This window comes from Dendronephthya gigantea, unplaced genomic scaffold (assembly GCF_004324835.1).
Source record: "Dendronephthya gigantea isolate DGI-Jeju-01 unplaced genomic scaffold, DenGig_1.0 000001F, whole genome shotgun sequence".
Taxonomy (NCBI): domain Eukaryota; kingdom Metazoa; phylum Cnidaria; class Anthozoa; order Malacalcyonacea; family Nephtheidae; genus Dendronephthya; species Dendronephthya gigantea.
Genome location: NW_021163011.1, coordinates 1,654,502 through 1,672,163, shown reverse-complemented (window position 1 = coordinate 1,672,163; position 17,662 = coordinate 1,654,502). Strand labels below are relative to the sequence as shown.

The window sequence follows — 17,662 nt, the reverse complement described above, 5'->3', positions numbered from 1 at the left end:
AGTTGTTAAAGACTGTGTATACGTAATTTTTGTTCGTAAGATAAGATTGAAACCAGGATAAAGCAATACCATTTACACCAAACTTGTACTTCAAAGAGTTTAACAACATAGAGTGGTCGATCGTGTCAAAGGCAACACTTAAATCCAATAAAACCAATAAAGAAACACGCTAACCGCTCATATTCAACAAAATTTCATTGGTACTTACGGTATACGATCAATTGTAATTTGGGATAAAGTGCATTCAGTAACAGGTGATTGTTTAATTGTTTGAAAACTGCTTTCTCGGCGAATTTAAAGATGTACGATAAATTTCTGATTAGGGCGAAGGTTGGAGAAATTAGAGCGAAAGTCCACATTTTTTTCTTTAGCGGATATATCCGATAGCCTCTTTCCATATGTCAGGAAACACACCGCATTCGAGAGACGAATTTATAATGATTTATTAGAGATGTGATAACAGATAATAGAATATCTAGACATTCTAACATTAGAGGCGTGGCATAGCGTCAAGTGCACAATGTTTCTTGCCAGTATCGGAGATCAATTTGATCCATGAGAAAAAAACAGGTTATTTTTGGATTCAAACCATCGATTTACATTTTGGAAGTTATAGGGGAATTTGTCCCTTTCCCTCACCAGCTCACTCATCACGAGTGCCCAGGCCTTGGGACCCTAGGAGGCGGTTTAAAAGGAGAAAGGAACACACACAAAACCCAAGCCATACATCCATCCAAAGCGTTAATCAGCTTGAATGTGAGGGATCGATTTTACGTATTTATCAGGTTCCTAATAACCAAAAGTACTTAGCGTGATTTTTTAACTATACTTATTTCCTGCATTGTAAGAATGTTCATGACGACGATGAGATGAGTTGTGTGGCACTTGGACATTTGATATGTTAAGAATGTACATTATTCGCACTGATAAATACGTAAAATCGATCTCTCACATTCAAGCTGATTAACGCTTTGGATGGATGTATGGCTTGGGTTGTGTGTGTGTGTTCCTTTCTCCTTTTGATCCGCTTCCTATAGGGTCCCAAGGCCTAGGCACTCGTAATGCGTGAGCTAGTGAGGGAAAGGGACAAATTTACATTCTTAGGTTTGAAAATGCCCGTCAAGGGTAAGTATGGTAAATACGGAGAAAATTTTTGCCTATATTATTACCTATGTTGCAACTCCAAATTTATTTTGGAGGAAATGATGTTCAATATATATATACGTTCGTCACAACCAGCAGATTATTCGAATTCCGCACAACACCCACGTGAAAATGCTCAAGAACTTCCTCGTTTTTCATCTTCGAATTCCGCACAACACCTACTTGAAAATGCCCAAGAACATCCAGTTGTTTCCTTGTCAAATTTTAGAATTTGAGGGGGGTGACTAACCACGGCCTATGATTTTAAATTAACTTAATCGTATCCATTAAACTTTAACATTGAGACTTGAGTGTATAACTGGTTTTGAGACAGCATAACACGATGAAAATGATGTTCGTGCATGCCCGCTAGCATGCCGATTAACGTTATCTGTAGGCGGATGATAGCCGCCTGTTTTTTGAATCGTCAGTATGATTGCTGCAATTTTATTCAGCGGAATTCTGTAAGTGCTGCAAAACAAAGACTTCGAGTGTCTATCTATCTATCTATCTATCTATCTGCGGCCAACGTTTTTGCAAATGGGTGTATATATATATATATATATTTTATATATATATATATATATATATATATATATATATATATATATATATATATATATATATATATATATATATATATACAATACAATTGAAGATAAAAAAGTTAAAAACCGTTCGCTCGGTTACTCGAGTTTCACGCCTTTAAAAAGCGATCATCAGACTGAGTATTCAAACTTTTGAAAAATTGCATTTTTAAGATGCTTTAAAATTTTAAGTTCTTTCTTGAATCGGGGGTCCCCTCAGGTTGACGGCCATGGCTAAATTTCTTTCTCAGATCATTAAATAAATCATATAATTATGTTAGTTCGTGTATATCTATCTATATATATACACGAACGAACATAATTATATGATTTATTTCTTTTGATAAACGAACATAATTATATGATTTATTTAATGCTCAGAGAAAGAAATTTTGCCCCGGGCCTCCAACCTAAAAGGGCCCCCGATTTAAGAAAGAACCTAAAATTCTAAAGCACCTTGCAGAAAAGTGTTGGCCATGGTGTATTATCTTAGCGACGAAATTGCAAGTGCAATCGCCTAGTACAAATCTTTACATAAAAACGCAGGAGGAAGAGAGAGAGAGAATACTCATAATAAATAGTGTGTTTGGATAAAAATTATAACTATACAAGAGGAATTTTTTCAGCATGCTCAATGCGTTGTTTTGCAGAATTGCACTGAATAAAATAGCAGCAATCATACTAGCGATTAAAAAAACAGGCGGCTATCATCCGCCTACAGATAACGTTAATCGGCATGCTAGCGGGCATGCACGAACATCATTTTCATCATGTTATGCTGCATGTCTCAAAACCAGTCATGCACTCAAGTCTCAATGTTAAAGTTTAATGGATACGATTAAGTTAATTCAAAATCATAGGCAGTGGTTAGTCACCCCCCCCCCCCTTTCCCCCAATCAAGATGAGTTTCCCGCCCATGCACCTTTTACTAGAACGTTAAAAGAAGAACGAAAATTCTAAAATTTGACAAGAAAACAACTAGGAAGTTCTTGGGCATTTTCAAGTAGGTGTTGTGCGGAATTCGAAGATGAAAAACGAGGAAGTTCTTGAGCATTTTCACGTGGGTGTTGTGCGGAATTCGAATAATCTGCTGGTTGTGACGAATGGTGATCATGCAGGGCCGCATGGTAAATATAAAACAACGACAGTAAGCAATTTGCGATCAATTGTGAAAGGTTTCTCCTAGTGTGAAAAGCAAACTAAAACTGATATATTTGGTGAGTACAGTATATTCATCTATTTGTACGCGGCTTTCTTCTTATCTCAGTATATATATATAGCTACACCATGCAACTGCATGTTCGTGCGAAACAACACAATCTTGATAGAGATGTGGTTTGCAAATAACTATGGCTTCTATACATGTATAGAATCAGGGATTTTTTATATATAGACAATGAATGTTTTTTACTCTGATGCGTACGTTCAATGATTGATTACCGCAGTGTATTTTATGCTTCACATCAGTAATTTTCACATATTTTCTTTCAGCTCACGATGCGTTCAGGTCGTCAACGCTCAAGAGCCCCACGCGTGAAATCTTCGCGCAACCAAAAACCCTATCGGCGAGTACTATCGCGTTCTCGCGCGAATCCAATCGTCCTCTCTGAACAAGGTGTGTTCACTGATCTGTGGGTGTGTTGAACAAACTTTATTCACTCACAAATCATAACTGGATATGTAATACGTAAGCGACAATACATTATTCAACAGACGGCCACAGGAAAGCCGTCCTTACCGAACTTAAAATTGCATAAAATCTGCAAAATTTAGCAAGGACATGCTGCATTATTGAAACTAATGCTCGCTTCCGAAAAAGCGTTGCTCATGCAATAGCTTATTGAATAAGATAAAATTGTTGTGGGAAACAAAGTTTATTGGAATAATGACTGGCCAGTTTTCCTCAGTAATCTGACAACCCTCCTAAGTACTGAACACTTGTGAGGTTAAAATGCTCGGGCTTCGCGGGTTATATAATCACCGCTATAGTTATTTATACGTTTATTAAAAAAGCAACGACAGCCTTGCCAATTGGCCAAATAAATCAACTCATTACATCTAACAATTTGTCTGAAATGCCATATCTTTTAGTTACTCGAATTGTCCCTCATTCAATCGCTAAAGGCGTTGACATCTGCGGTGATGATAACAACTACCTCTATATTGTTCGGTCAGACGCTGGTGTGTACATGCAGTCCGACAACCTGAACAAAGGCGGTAATATAGAGGTATTTGACCTTCACTACGCCTGCCAGTGGGGAGATCACTATCTTGCCAACGATGGCTACTTCTATATCGTACAAAAAGATAGCTACCGCAGGGTGACGAACATGAATACCGATGCCGACGCTGTAGTCTATTCACTCCATCCTCATTGCCAAGGTGGAGACCATTATTTTTCCATGTCTGGTTCATTTTACATTGTCTATAAAGATCGCGATATCTATCGCCGCACGTCTAACATGAATAACGACCAGGATGCTGTGGAATATTCTCTCAATCACGACTGCGGCGATGGTCTATACTATTGGGGATATGGCGACTACGTCTACTTCGTCAAGCCAGTTGGGGAATGGGGTCCCCTGTACCACAAGACAAGCAATCTGAACCGCGACTCGGACAGCAACGACTATTCCTTCGCAACGGATGTTGTTAATTTTCTCCCCGGTGGAATAGCGATCACCAAAGGGCCTGCGTTTGGGGAGTGGAAGCTGCTGAAGAGTTTTGAAAATGAATCAAAAACTCCCGTGGAGTGGACAAAGGAAATCAGCCACCAAAAAGGAGCAGAAAGGAGTAAACTGTCCAGCATTGAACACAACTGGAACATCAAGGTAAGTGCTTCTTACAAAAGCGGCGACATTGCTGCAGCCTTTGCCAAGTACCAGTTCTCCCTGTCGGCGAGTTACGGTGGAAAAAGTGTTGACACCACAACGGAGAGCTGGAAAGAGGTGACTACGGTGACCGAAAAGGTAAGCTTATCGGTCGCTCCTGGCCAGCAAGTCTACTTCTGGCAGTACCAACTTGGATTCGGGGAAGAGGACATTCTTTTCTGTCGAAAAATGAAGCTCACCCATAATCACGACCCTCCGGAAGAAACACCACTTACAATTGTATAACAGGCAGGATTACGTAACTATGGCACAATCGGCATAACCAACTGAAACGAAACGGCTCTTCGAAAAACATTCTACCTGTTTTGAAATATTTCTGTAGACTTTTATAGAATCAGACTGTAGTCAATGCACGTACTGTAACTTTTCGTTTCTACACGTAGACTTTTTAGAAATAGAATGTAATTTTAATGAGCATACTGTAAGTTCACTTTTTAAATTGTTTCCTTAGACTTTGGAAACACTGTAGAATGTAGCTAGTTATTGCAAGTACATGCAATACTGTAACTTTTGATGATAAATAATAACTTTAACTTTAACCACCGTCTGTTTCATGAATTCGTTTCATCCATCATTCAATTACAAAACAGAAATTGTATTATAGACGACCACATTTATATCACTATATAGTGGTGGAAATAATTTTAACGCGAAAGCATTTTTTCTGTACATACTATATAAAATATAAAATTGTGACTGGCCGGACAGACAATATAGCGAGAAAGAACATGCATTAAGGAAAGGCAGTCTGACATTTTCTTGATTTTTTTTTCGCGCAACGTAATCACACCACATCACGTTATGCCAAAGTGACTATATTGAAAGCTGACGTCAAGATATGAGTTCGCACGTTTAAAATCGGGGGAATACTAGTACATTGTGCACTTTACAAAGGCAAGGCAAGACTAGTGCTTTTATCTTTTTAAACGGTGTAGTTTGTGTTAAGGTTTTATTAAAATACTTTATGGTCATTGTTCAATACATCGTACAAAGTTATATATATAAACTTTACTAAGACATTTGTTTATTCCTATATTTGTCCAGCCTGGTAAACCTATATAATCACATAAATATTAACTTTGTCGTGATTTCTGGTGCATTTAACGTTATGTTCAAAGTCCATAATGAAATGCTAAAGAATCAGAGAATGTTATTCCCGAAAGTCATTCAGTAGAACCAGATTAACCCGCCAGTTATTAGGAAAGACAAAATAACAGTGAGATATCCAGTTCTATACAGATCACTTTGAGTGAAACCCTTTGCCGTGACATCCCATATCTGTGAAAAAAACAGAATCTGATCAATTATTGACATACGTATAGAAAAAATGGGTTTAACTGGTTTTGGGCAGGCTATATGGGTGCTGAGTGAGTGAATGAAGTGAGCGAGTGTTCACCCACACCCTCGAGAACCGAGAACAGACACGAACCACTGAGAATACGTACGCCACACTCATAACACATCGATGATCTTACCAAGTGGCGAATGCCATTACACAAGTGGTACATAAAAGGCCAAGCGAAGAGCATTTTAGTAGACGCCCATACCGCACGTGGTAGTTCCAGGGAGTGAAGGTAGTTGACGTAATATTCGAGATTTTCTGGAGCACACATGAGACCAATAGCGGCTAATGATATGACTAGAAAATTATCGAAAACCATTTGAAAAAGTGCACTAATTTTAAAGATGATTTAAATAAAAAAAAATAAGGAAATCAATGAACTATTATTAATATGCCCGCCCTATTTTCTCCTTCCAATATATTATGTCATTTCTTCCCGCACAGAGACAAGGCTCTCCCAAAAATAGGCACTCCCACTGAAAATAAGAGAAAGGAAGACAACACTGCAAAAGGCCCCCTGGGGCCGGTTGTATCAAGCCTGTATAGCTTGAACGGTGGATAAGTTGAAAAGAGAAATTCCATCGTCTTATTCAAGAAGCAAACTAAATGTTGTTAACCTTAATACAAAGATACTGTTTAAAACTACATATTCAGTGCATAATATTCAATTCGATTCAAGTCGATTAATATTCAAGAGAGATATAAGAGAGTGGCTTGATACAACGGGCCCCGGATATGTACAAATTCGTCAGTCTCAAAGACTTGTGGAATGTTTATGAAGAAAATGGCCTGCATTTAGAAAATATCATACCGGCACCCAATTGTGATAAAATGTTAAAGAATTAAGACTGCTTATGGTGCAATTGTATGCTTTTTACGAAACAAGAGATATAAGGAAAATTAATATGAAGAAAAAATAAATAATTTGGTTTTCTTTTGTATGCATTGTGTTTCTATGCCAAATATATTAGAATATATTACCTCCTGATTGTACAAGCCCAGTTGCTCTGTGACTGCCAGAAAGAAGACCTGGCAACTCGAATCTTGAAAAATAAATAAGCTCCTTTTATATCAGGAGCATTGAAAGAAATCTAAAGTGGGCAAAAACTTCTTTCGAGATATTGGGTGGTGGGAAATTCTGCAAAGTTCATAGAAAGAGAGATTTGGAAAACAGGATTTATTAGTGTTTCCTATTTTTGGAGGGAGAGGAATGCTTCATAACTTTAAAATAAAACAAAAAAGAAACTGGAAGAATCGTCTCAGTTAAGAATGAGCAATAAAAAAATACAAAATGAATGTAGATTCTTAAAATAAACACTTCTTAAAGTGCCTATATCACTTGTGGGATTTTTACGGATTTGAATAGTGCTTGAAAAATTAGTTTATAAGTTTTACAACCCTTCTTGATATAATTAAATAGTTTCGGAAATATTTACATCTAAACATGACGATTTGCCTACATTTCCGTCGGGGGCATGGGACTCAGGAACCGAGTTCTTGTAATTTTACTTCGATCTTCCAATAACGTAAAATACTTTGAGAAAAACTCGCCCAGTTGCTACAGCCATACACAACGCACCGTTCCCGCATTTTTTTCTTGAAAAGCGCAAACTATATCGCCAGTGAAACTCTTCATGTTTACATTATAAAAGACGGCGTGTTTGCAAATCATTCCTGAGTCCCAGTCCCCCCAACCGACGTATTTTCGAAACTATTCAATTATATCAAAAAGGGTTGTAGAACTTATAAACTAATTTTTCAAGCTCTATTCAAATCCGTAAAGATCCTACAAGTGATATAGGCACTTTAAATTTCAAAACAAAACAAAAAAACATTGGGCTAAGCATAGTGCACAGATGCTTGCTATATACAATATATGGTAGCCTGCAGTTTTCATTATAATGTTGAGAACATACCTCAAGAGAGTTTCAATGCTAGTCAATACACATTATAGTCCATAAAATATTTTACACTCACTTATATATCAACAAATGAGGTGAAGTTGGTCTGCCCAGTCTTTTATTTTTTGACTGAAAACTTTCTGAAGCATTTCTCGTGCCGATAATTCCAACCGCTGGTGAGCTGGAGAAGCAAATCATTGGAATATTACATATATTGGCAACAGTATTTTCATGCATTGCTAAATTCCAGTAATGCAGTACTGTGAATGTCACTCAAAGCAAATTCCGCATACTTTCAAACAGCAAGTTGGAACAGCGATCATGGTATTTAACAGGACGTCCATGTAACATGATAAAATATATCATTTTTTCCAACTTCAAGATCTTCATTTAGACAATTGTACAAAATTATTTTTACTATTGCCAGTACAATAATAAAATACACACAACAATGCATGCAGTTATATACACTACCGTAATCATTATGTGTCAGACTAAAGACAATATTAAAACATTAGAAAGCAAGTATGAACTGTATATATTGCTTATATTTATACAACTGTAAGGTCTACCCAAGTGCATTGAAGTCACTGACCTACATATATTCATGCATACACTGGTAAATATGGAATGAGTGCTTGAAGTCAAAATGTGAACACACAAAAAAACAAATATAGGTCTGAAGCCGATAATTGCACACTAACACTTTGTTTAATTCTGATGTATTTGACTAAACAATTTTTTCTAGAGAAAAAAACCATAAATCATGTAAATCATAAACCATACTACATACAATATGTACACTCAGGCTGCATTAAACTGTAAAGTATGCATATTGTACACCAGTTAATGCGCATTTCATGCACTTTGTATCTGATGTATTTGGCATATTGATATTTGGTGCAAGAGATTACTCAGAAAAAAGTGCAGATTTGCCATTTTTACATGTATTCACATCTCAAAATTAAAAATTAATAATTTAAGTAAAATCTTAAATGAATTTGGCATGGAATGCACCCTTACATGCCCAATAAATAGAATATATAAAATCTTAATAGAGAGCATGAAGATTGCATGTCTCAGGCATACTTTACACACACTATGTCATTTTTACATCTGCATGTCCAAAAACAAGAAGGTGCTCTTAACTAAAGGCTCTGTTACACTGTGCAATTTTTCTTGCAACTTGTAATTTAAAGGCTCTTCACTGATTTTCATCTCTTCAAAGTAGAATTGCATTGACAGTTGAACGAAAAATTGCACCGTGAAACATGGCCAAACTATCCCTGGCCATAACTAGCCCAAACCCCCCAATTTTTCACGAAAATATGAAACGTGCATAAAAACGTGTTGACGTGCACGTATAAACTTGCAATGCAAGAGGATTGGCCGATTGGTTGGTTATATAAAACATCATGCATCCTTACCTAAAAAGTGCATTGCAGAAATTTGATACCCATAAAAGACACTTCTAATTTAAACTTTGTTATTAAAATTTTAGTAATAAACAGTGTAGTATGTACATATATTTTTATTTTTATGTATATAATTTTAATAAATTGCCTAAAGTTTCAAACTCACCATTTTGAAAGAGGTGTTGTTGATCTCACGGCTGGTGATAGACATGATATTCTCCAAATAGGGCTAAAGAACAATAATATATTTATTGTTATAACTAGCTATTTTTAATAAAGTTAACGAACATAACATACACACCGAAGTTTTATCATCCAAATCGACGCCATTTTAACTGCACCACACTGACTGTACCTACATTACTGGATTGAGATTCGAGATGCCTCGTTCCCAACCTCATACCAAGGGTTTTTTCTCTGCTTTTCTTGCTTTTCTCTCAGTCTGTGCTCACTCTGGGGGGAATCTCGTTCCAGGTTTTCAGCTGGCTTTTGGCTTTTGAGATATCGCTTACCACAATGCAATGGAAGCAGTGCAATGACCATTGCATTGCACGATAGATGAAAAACATTTATTTTTATTAGGTTTAGTTTTTAACTTTTTACTATTCATGATTGAACTGACAACTACTTCGAACGCCACCTTCGAAGCCAAATCCTCTGTGCTTCATGCCTAGTCTTTTGACGCAACGGAAAACGCAGTTTTTGGAATGTTTGAAAATAATCGCTTAACGTGCAAGCATTAAAGAATCTATATATTTGACTATACTGATGTTGTATGGTCCGGGCTGTCTGCGGGGCGTGCAACTGGTGCAAGGTACAAAATGACGCCTTTTCGAGTGTAATTTTGAGACCCTTTTTTAAGGAGTTAAATCAACACCTCGGTTAAATGAACACTTTGGTGCTCAATTTACTGTTCGGAGTACTCCAGATTTCAGGGCAGTAATGGATCGAAACAGATCTGATTTCCCCTACTTTTAAGTAGGGCAGCTAGAACACCACACGTGACACGTACAATTTTCACGTTTTTGAAAGTGATGATAACAAATAATGTGTTTAACCGTGATGTTATATTGGCCTTATTTTAAGACTTTATCGTCATCCATGAATATATGTCTATTTTCAGGAATGTGATCGCTATAGTTGTGAGAGATTCCATGTGTAAAAGTGTGAAAATACATAAAATCAGTAGGTGCGTGAACAAACAGAACAATATGCATGTGCATTCCATTGCACACACTTCTCGCACAGTGTTCTGAATTATCTACGACAGTAAATGGAGCAGCTCGCAAGTGTCACAATAATACGAATGCAAGCGAAGAAGTGCTTACATAGTACCGAATTAAACGAATTAGTGTCGAATTAAACGGATTTTATTGGGTTAACACTTTTTCTGGTGTTAGAAAGTCCTTCATGCGGTACGGTGAACAGGAATATAGATTGGGATATAGAGCGCTGCAGGCCACAATTGCATGTGACTCAATTGATTTAAAAAGTGGAGAACTTCCAATGATTCACATGTCGTTGTCGTTGCTATGCAAAATCCGTCATATAGACTGAATTACAAGTGTAGGATCGAGTAGCGAATTAGCATAACTTATGTGAGATTCGGATGTGTGGAACTGCTTTCCGTGTGCTTGGTTGCCTTTTTTTGTACGTGGATTTTTGGTAGTAAAATACGAGGTAAAGCTCTTGCAAATTTGTTCGTATATGTTAAGATTGTCACGATAATTCTTACTATTGTTAGAACCGATTTGAAATAAAGTCATACAATTGCCGATTGGTATTATGGTATATGTTGTACTTCGCGTGTCTTGTTTTTACCCTGTTTATCGTTGGTTAAAGTAAGCTGGGACCCGTGTAAAGATTACAGTTAGACTATGCAATTATGACGAATTATTTCACATGAAATTATCCTAGCTGACACGCGCGCTATGGCGCGCGCGCATACATTTGTTAATAATAATTATATAATTCGTGTCGCCGTGAGTGTGTAGATAGAATGTGAACATATAGAAATTTCGAACCCTGACCTGTTCGGAACTCTGTCATTGAATTACCAAAGTCGTCAATCAGAATTCCAAGTCATTCACAATCACGTAGATTCGAGTAGCTACAAGCCTACAACAACGGATTTAAAGAGAATTACGACGTCGGCAGCTAATATAGACCTTTAGGGTGCCTTTAGCTTCACGTTTACGTGAAACGCTAAACAGCTGACAAACTTTGTTAGCGGTTTGGCGTTTGCCGTATTACGGTAAACATAAAGCTAAAGGTCTCTTAAGGCCGATTTCCACTTACAGCGAAATCGTTCGCCAGCGAAATATTTGCATGTTTTCTTTTGAATTTTAACAGCATAAATAAATTAGTTTGACTTGACTGTTCTCAATTCAAAAGAAAATATGCAAATAATTCGCTAGCGAACGATTTCCACTGTAAGTGGAAATCCGCCTTAATATTGACGTTTACGGCACACGGCGTCGCAATTAAAAAATTTGATTGTTGTCTGGTGAGTGAATAGTGTTGCGCAACTCTTTGTTATTGACGTATTGTATATACGACAATTTTTTCCCCAACTTCACAATTTTGAAGTTTATTAGCAGCCTCTTCTTTCATCTTGCATCCGTTTGTGGTTCCAGTACACTGAACCGGAATTTCCGCATCAATAAAGAACAGCGATCTCTAGTGATTGACCTTTCGGTGGGTTTATAAGCCGGCAGCAGGAAGATTATAACGATTATCATGAAAAGGTTCCGAAATATCAGGGGGCACCTACACCGACGGTAGCACAACCAGCAGCGCCAAAATGAACGCATAAAGAGGTCGACCAGGGGAGCACATATCGGGTGGTATACCGACGTACTAAGGCCGGCGCACATTAGAGCTATGTACTTAGCAAAAAGTCATGCGTGGCCATTGACGTAAGCCAGCTCTCGTGTGCCGGCAAGTGTGCCGGCACGGCGGCAGCGACTTTTCCGGCGATTTTGGTCATTCGTACCACTTACAGTTACGGCAAATATCTAGCATGTTTGATAATTTTTGCCTCGCGTGCCGAAATTCCTTCCGTGTGCGGCTAAATGAAAGCTATCTGCTTACGGATTATTTTAACTGCGCAAGCGTAGTAAACGAAAGTAAACATCGAAGATAGCGGTGCAAAATGAACTGGATATTTACTATTGGTTATTTACTTTCGTATACTACGCTGTTAAAACAATCCGTAAGCAGATAGCTTTCATTTAACCGCACGCGGAAAGATTTCGGCACGCGAGGCAGAAATTATCAAACATGCTAGATATTTGCCGTAAGTGGCACGAGTCGAATGACCAAAATCGCGGAAAAGTCGCCCGCACACGAGAGCAACTGGCTTACGCCATTATGAGATAATCATGAAGCTTAATGAGGTTGATCATCTCATTATCTATTGTTTGTATTGTATGCGACGTATAACCCAGGCCTAAAACGTTCTGTCAGACTGAACAACTAGTAGTCTATACATTTAAGAATTAGTCGCCAAAGGCAATGTGATAACGAGTCTTTATTCACTGAGCCGAATTTAGTAAAAATTTCGAGGTGTTTTTAAAAACAATAATCAGCATAATTTCAGTCACCGACCAGTGACTATCACTTCAGAAACAGTAAATCTTGACCAATCAGAATGCAGGAAAATCAATATAGTCGCCTAGAAATTTAAACTAAAATTGCATAGTTCTGGTTTCTCTGTGAGTTGAGAATTAGCCCTCAGTGTAATTGCAAATTTGCCTCCTGTAGTACCAGTGGCGTAGCCAGCACGATAATTCGGGGGCCGATATTCATATATTCGTGATACGCAGGATTAATTTCTTTTCAAATCAATATATGAATATGCCCCCCCCCCAATCATCGATGCTAGCTACGCTACTGTGTAATACTACTCTATGCCCTGAACAAAGTACATGTACCCGGGCCCCCTTTGGCATCTGGGTAATCACCCTTTTTCCCTCATTCTGTCGACGTTGACTGAAATTGTATTGCGGATTGTTGTATAATCAGTTTCTGATTTTTACTTTTAGACTCTTTCTCTCTTTGCTAGATTCCATATATAGAGAACGCTTTGCCTTGAATAATTACAGAGACAGAAACGGCTATTAAAATTGCCACACTTTGACTAGTCGAAAAGTGGTTCAATATGCCCGCCAGCGATGCATCAAAAGCACACCCCAAGGACAGAGCTAGTTTCGTGTCCAGAATCTTTCTTTGGTGGATTGTTAATCTGCTGTCGAGAGGAAGAAAAAAGCCGTTAAACCATGAAGATCTCGACCCGGTTCGCGAGGTCGACCGTGCTTCCCGTCGCACAAAACGTTTGGAAAAAGTTTGGCAAGATGAGATATTCTCTGCAAGCCAAAAAAAGATCAAACCTAAACTTTGGAAAGCTATGCTAAAATACATTACCATGCAAGAGTATGCATTTGCAGCTTTTGTAACAATTGTCAACGTGATCGGAAACGCCTTATTCTTATATTCTACTATTAATTTGATGGAAAGCTTTGTTGACAATTTTGAGAAACATTCCCCGGAGGACAATATTATACATATTTGGGGTATGATTGTCGGATGTTTGCTTGAAACACTTGGTTCGCAACATTTTTGCCTACTATTGCCTTTGCTCGGAATAAGGGCTAGAGCCGCACTGGTTGGTGTCATCTATAAGAAGGTAAGAACTAGCTACAGTTTAGCACTTCACATATATACATCCAGCTCACTAGCTGGAGCCAATCTAAAAGGTGATGACAGTGCAATTATGCATTCCAGTTGATTATCTGTAGTATAATCCGGGACGTAAACAGGATCGGTAACTTTGTATCTGACAACGTCGCCCAGATACGGCAGACAAAACCGTGTGCACATGCGTTAACCAGGGCGCTTATATAGTTGTTACATTGGAATCAAAGGCTCACGATGGAGGTGAAAGGAGTGAATTGTGTTACTAAAGCAATATTTTGAGCGCGCGAATAAACCTCAAAGGTTTCCGTAAAAACAATCCGCGGGCAGTGGTGTGCATTTACGTGTGTACCGCAACCCTGACCGCAACCATACAAATTTACGCATCATTTTGTTTTAAATACTTTTTTATTTTATTTACAGTATAAAACTATACATTAATATTTATATATAAGAATTATACGTTAAAATGCAATAATTTAAAATTCTAAGAAATTTTAAAAACTCCAGCAACCTTAAAGTTTAGTCTAAAATCGTCCACTATTTCAGGTTATACCTCACATGTACAGTATAAAATTACACTCACCCCTTACACTCACATGTAGAGTATAATTAAGATTTCAAAACTCAAAAGAGATTCTGGTTTTCGACCACGCTATGACTTCTGCATAATTATCGTTCATTAGCTTTTTCTGCAAGTTTCTGCGCCAACTGTGTAAGATTAAACCTTTGGCGCTCAGATCCCATCGTATACCATTGGTTCCGAAAACGAGTGGAATGGGATAAAAGAGCCCATCTCAACGTCCAAAACTCTCTGTTGGTGTTTCCTCTTCTTTCGTTCTCAAGTTCTTTGGTTGGACGGTCTTGGTTACCTTTTGAGTTTACATGCGTCACTCTTACGTCAAATGAAGTAGCTCCACGTAACAAAAAACCACCCACTTCATGTCCAACCTCGCTGCAGGACTTATGATGGCCGATCTCAAGTCAAAACTTTCGTTGTCGAGGGGTGGAAGACCACATTCTTACACACTTAACTAAGTTGTGTTGTGAGAAAATTGCAGACTCCTTTGTTCCACGAATCCCACCCTGCTTTTTTTATAAGAGAGGGCATGCATGATTGATGTTAAAGCGATCTCCACACGCACAATAGCTTGCATGTAAGTCATTAGATTGTATTTCACTCGCAACCAGCTAAAAACAGTCTTTCTCATGCAATGACTGCATGCGATTTGCGAATTTCTCTGAGTTTCCGTGAGTTTTCCTTCCGCGCTGGAAATTGATCAAGTCACGAAAAAGGATTTTGCGCTGGAAATTGATACTAGCCAGTGTGTCTGAAGCCAGAAAATAACAATGTTCATTAGAAGTGCATGGATGAATTATTCAACATTTTGTTGTGTTCTGGCCATTTGATGTATTTGATATGTTCGTCAGTTCGTGTTCTTCGACTGTAACTTCCACGACAGCAGATTTATTGCCGTCGCATCAGATGACCTCTAAAATTGTTCGGTTCATTTTAACTTGTGACTCTAATAAAAATCGCACCATTTTAAAGAGAGAGCTGTCCACAATGTTATTTTTCCATCAACATGTGGTCAATGCCAATTGGCAATGTTATTCGCTTTAAAAGACACTGAATTTATTTAGCTATTTTTCAATATATATCGTAAAAAGGCTAGAAATTAATGTGGCCCAAAATATGTTCGATGATTTATTTAGTTCACATTTCTTGGATTATGTTGACATCTTTAGCTTCAAAATCGAGCAAAGAATAAAGATTTTTACCGATTTTTTTAAAAAACATTCATAACACGTATAATGATATTGTTTTATTGCATTTGCGTCACTGAAGGCAAGTATTTTACGATATTGAAATAAGTGAACAAAATTTGGAGAAGAGAACAGTGTAAAAAAATCGAAAAAACACAGTATTTTTAGCAAAATGGTTGCTATATAGGCGAGTAATTTGAGATGATGAAAAAACCTATTTTTTTTACTCACGTATATCATAAATGCTGCTTTTAACTGCTTAGGGAAAGAAGCAGATAGGAAAAGATGCGATTTTAAATGTTTTTGTCTGTGGACATTAACGAGCGTATATCTGATAGCGCAGCAGCAGCAGCACAGAGGGAGAATGTTGCCAATTTAGGTCGTCGCAAAATAACACGACTTCAACAGCTGGATCTCGGAATATATTTGCAGGCAAGTGCAAATTCTTAAATATGTATAAAACAGCTTGAATATGTATAAATATCGTCGGTTTTGGGGGAGAGAATATTTTTTGGGGGTAACCGTGTACTTCCACACTTAATTACCATGCATACAAAGGTGACAACTGAAAGAAGGAAAGGATAACCGGTCCTCATTCCCATTCGTTCAACCCTATGTATAAAAAGCCGCGCAAATATAATCGTTCAACCCTATGTATAAAAAGCCTTTCGCGATGCCGGTGGCAAGAGCATTGCACCGGCATCGCAAAAGCGTAGGTTCGATTCCTGCCGGAGGACCGATAGTTGACTAATTTTTCCATCAACTGTTCCTAGCTTGAATTTGAAGTGTGTATAATTCCACTCGAATTTAAGACCCTTTAAACCTTTAGAATTTACCTACATCGAGTGAAGTACCAAAAATTTTAAATATTAGACTTAAGTGTAACTGCTCAGTACGTGCATTTGCTCGAAAAAACACAGTATTTTTAAAACTATATACTTCTATATATGGTTGCTACAGGCGAGTAATTTGAGAGAAATTAACTATTCTTTGACTCGTATCACAAGTGCCGCTTATGATTATCTGCTTATTTAATATCGTTATTTGAATATATTTGAATAGCACTATCATTAACAAGACGCCGTTCTGGCGTTAACTCCGGCGCACGTGCCAGTCTTCAATATAGACCTTCTGAACATAAACAATACAGTTCGCATATTGTTTCGCATACATATTTATTTGCATTTAGATGCCTTGCGAACCTAAATGTTCGATCGCGAAATTCTGAAGCACATCGCAGTATAGAAGTTCAATTGTTCAAAAATGTAAATAAACCGCATGATACATTCGCTTCGTCTTACACTTTGCCTTTGGAATTCGCGCTTATATAGTTATATAGTTGTATTAAATCTTCGATCCTGTGCAAACTACGCGACGTGTCAACGCGCCCATACACGACCACATGATCTTGTTAAACGGCGAAATAGCAGCGATATTATTAAAATAGGACCGGGTCTACATGTATTGAATATATTCTTACCCCAATTCAATCTAAACTTAATCGAACAGCATGAAAAGAACGGTTTATTAGTTCCTCTTGGAGGAATTGCCGTATCATACGAGCGAAATCGAATCGCGCATTGGAAAATTAGCCAAAGCTGTGCACCACAACTCTTGAGAGATAAGACTGAGACGTAGATAAATACGGTCACATACACATTTTAAATACTAGTATATTTCGCGCCATTACAGACTTGCGACGACGAAAAATAAAAAAAAACAAAAACAAAACAAAACCGTGGCGAATTTTCAACTCCGTCGCTGACGCCGGAGTAATTAGTGGTATACCCGAGACCTGTCGATATTATCGATGGTCAAGGGTCCACAAAACATCATGTTTTCTGAGTTGTCGGTAAATAACACAAGGTAAACAACGAAATATTTATTTATGAAAGACAATTTCAAATGGGTAAACAGTTTA

The 17,662-nt window shown here is 37.7% G+C and overlaps 2 protein-coding genes across 2 annotated transcripts; one reads left to right on the top strand and one right to left on the bottom strand.

The window, feature by feature from the left end:
- Positions 1–3,221: 3,221 nt before the first annotated feature.
- LOC114530657 lies at positions 3,222–4,846 on the top strand. The gene is made up of 2 exons (XM_028552258.1): positions 3,222–3,345; positions 3,822–4,846. Exons 1-2 carry the CDS (start codon positions 3,228–3,230, stop codon positions 4,844–4,846), a joined length of 1,143 nt encoding a protein of 380 aa, XP_028408059.1. The 5' UTR covers positions 3,222–3,227.
- Positions 4,847–5,542: 696 nt separating this feature from the next.
- LOC114529735 (succinate dehydrogenase cytochrome b560 subunit, mitochondrial-like) lies at positions 5,543–9,822 on the bottom strand. Its single transcript, XM_028551434.1, has 6 exons — positions 9,581–9,822; positions 9,446–9,508; positions 7,941–8,045; positions 6,945–7,006; positions 6,097–6,260; positions 5,543–5,899 (listed from the first exon to the last, which is right to left on the bottom strand). Exons 1-6 carry the CDS (start codon positions 9,607–9,609, stop codon positions 5,789–5,791), a joined length of 534 nt encoding a protein of 177 aa, XP_028407235.1. The 5' UTR covers positions 9,610–9,822; the 3' UTR covers positions 5,543–5,788.
- Between the last annotated feature and the right edge of the window lie 7,840 nt (positions 9,823–17,662).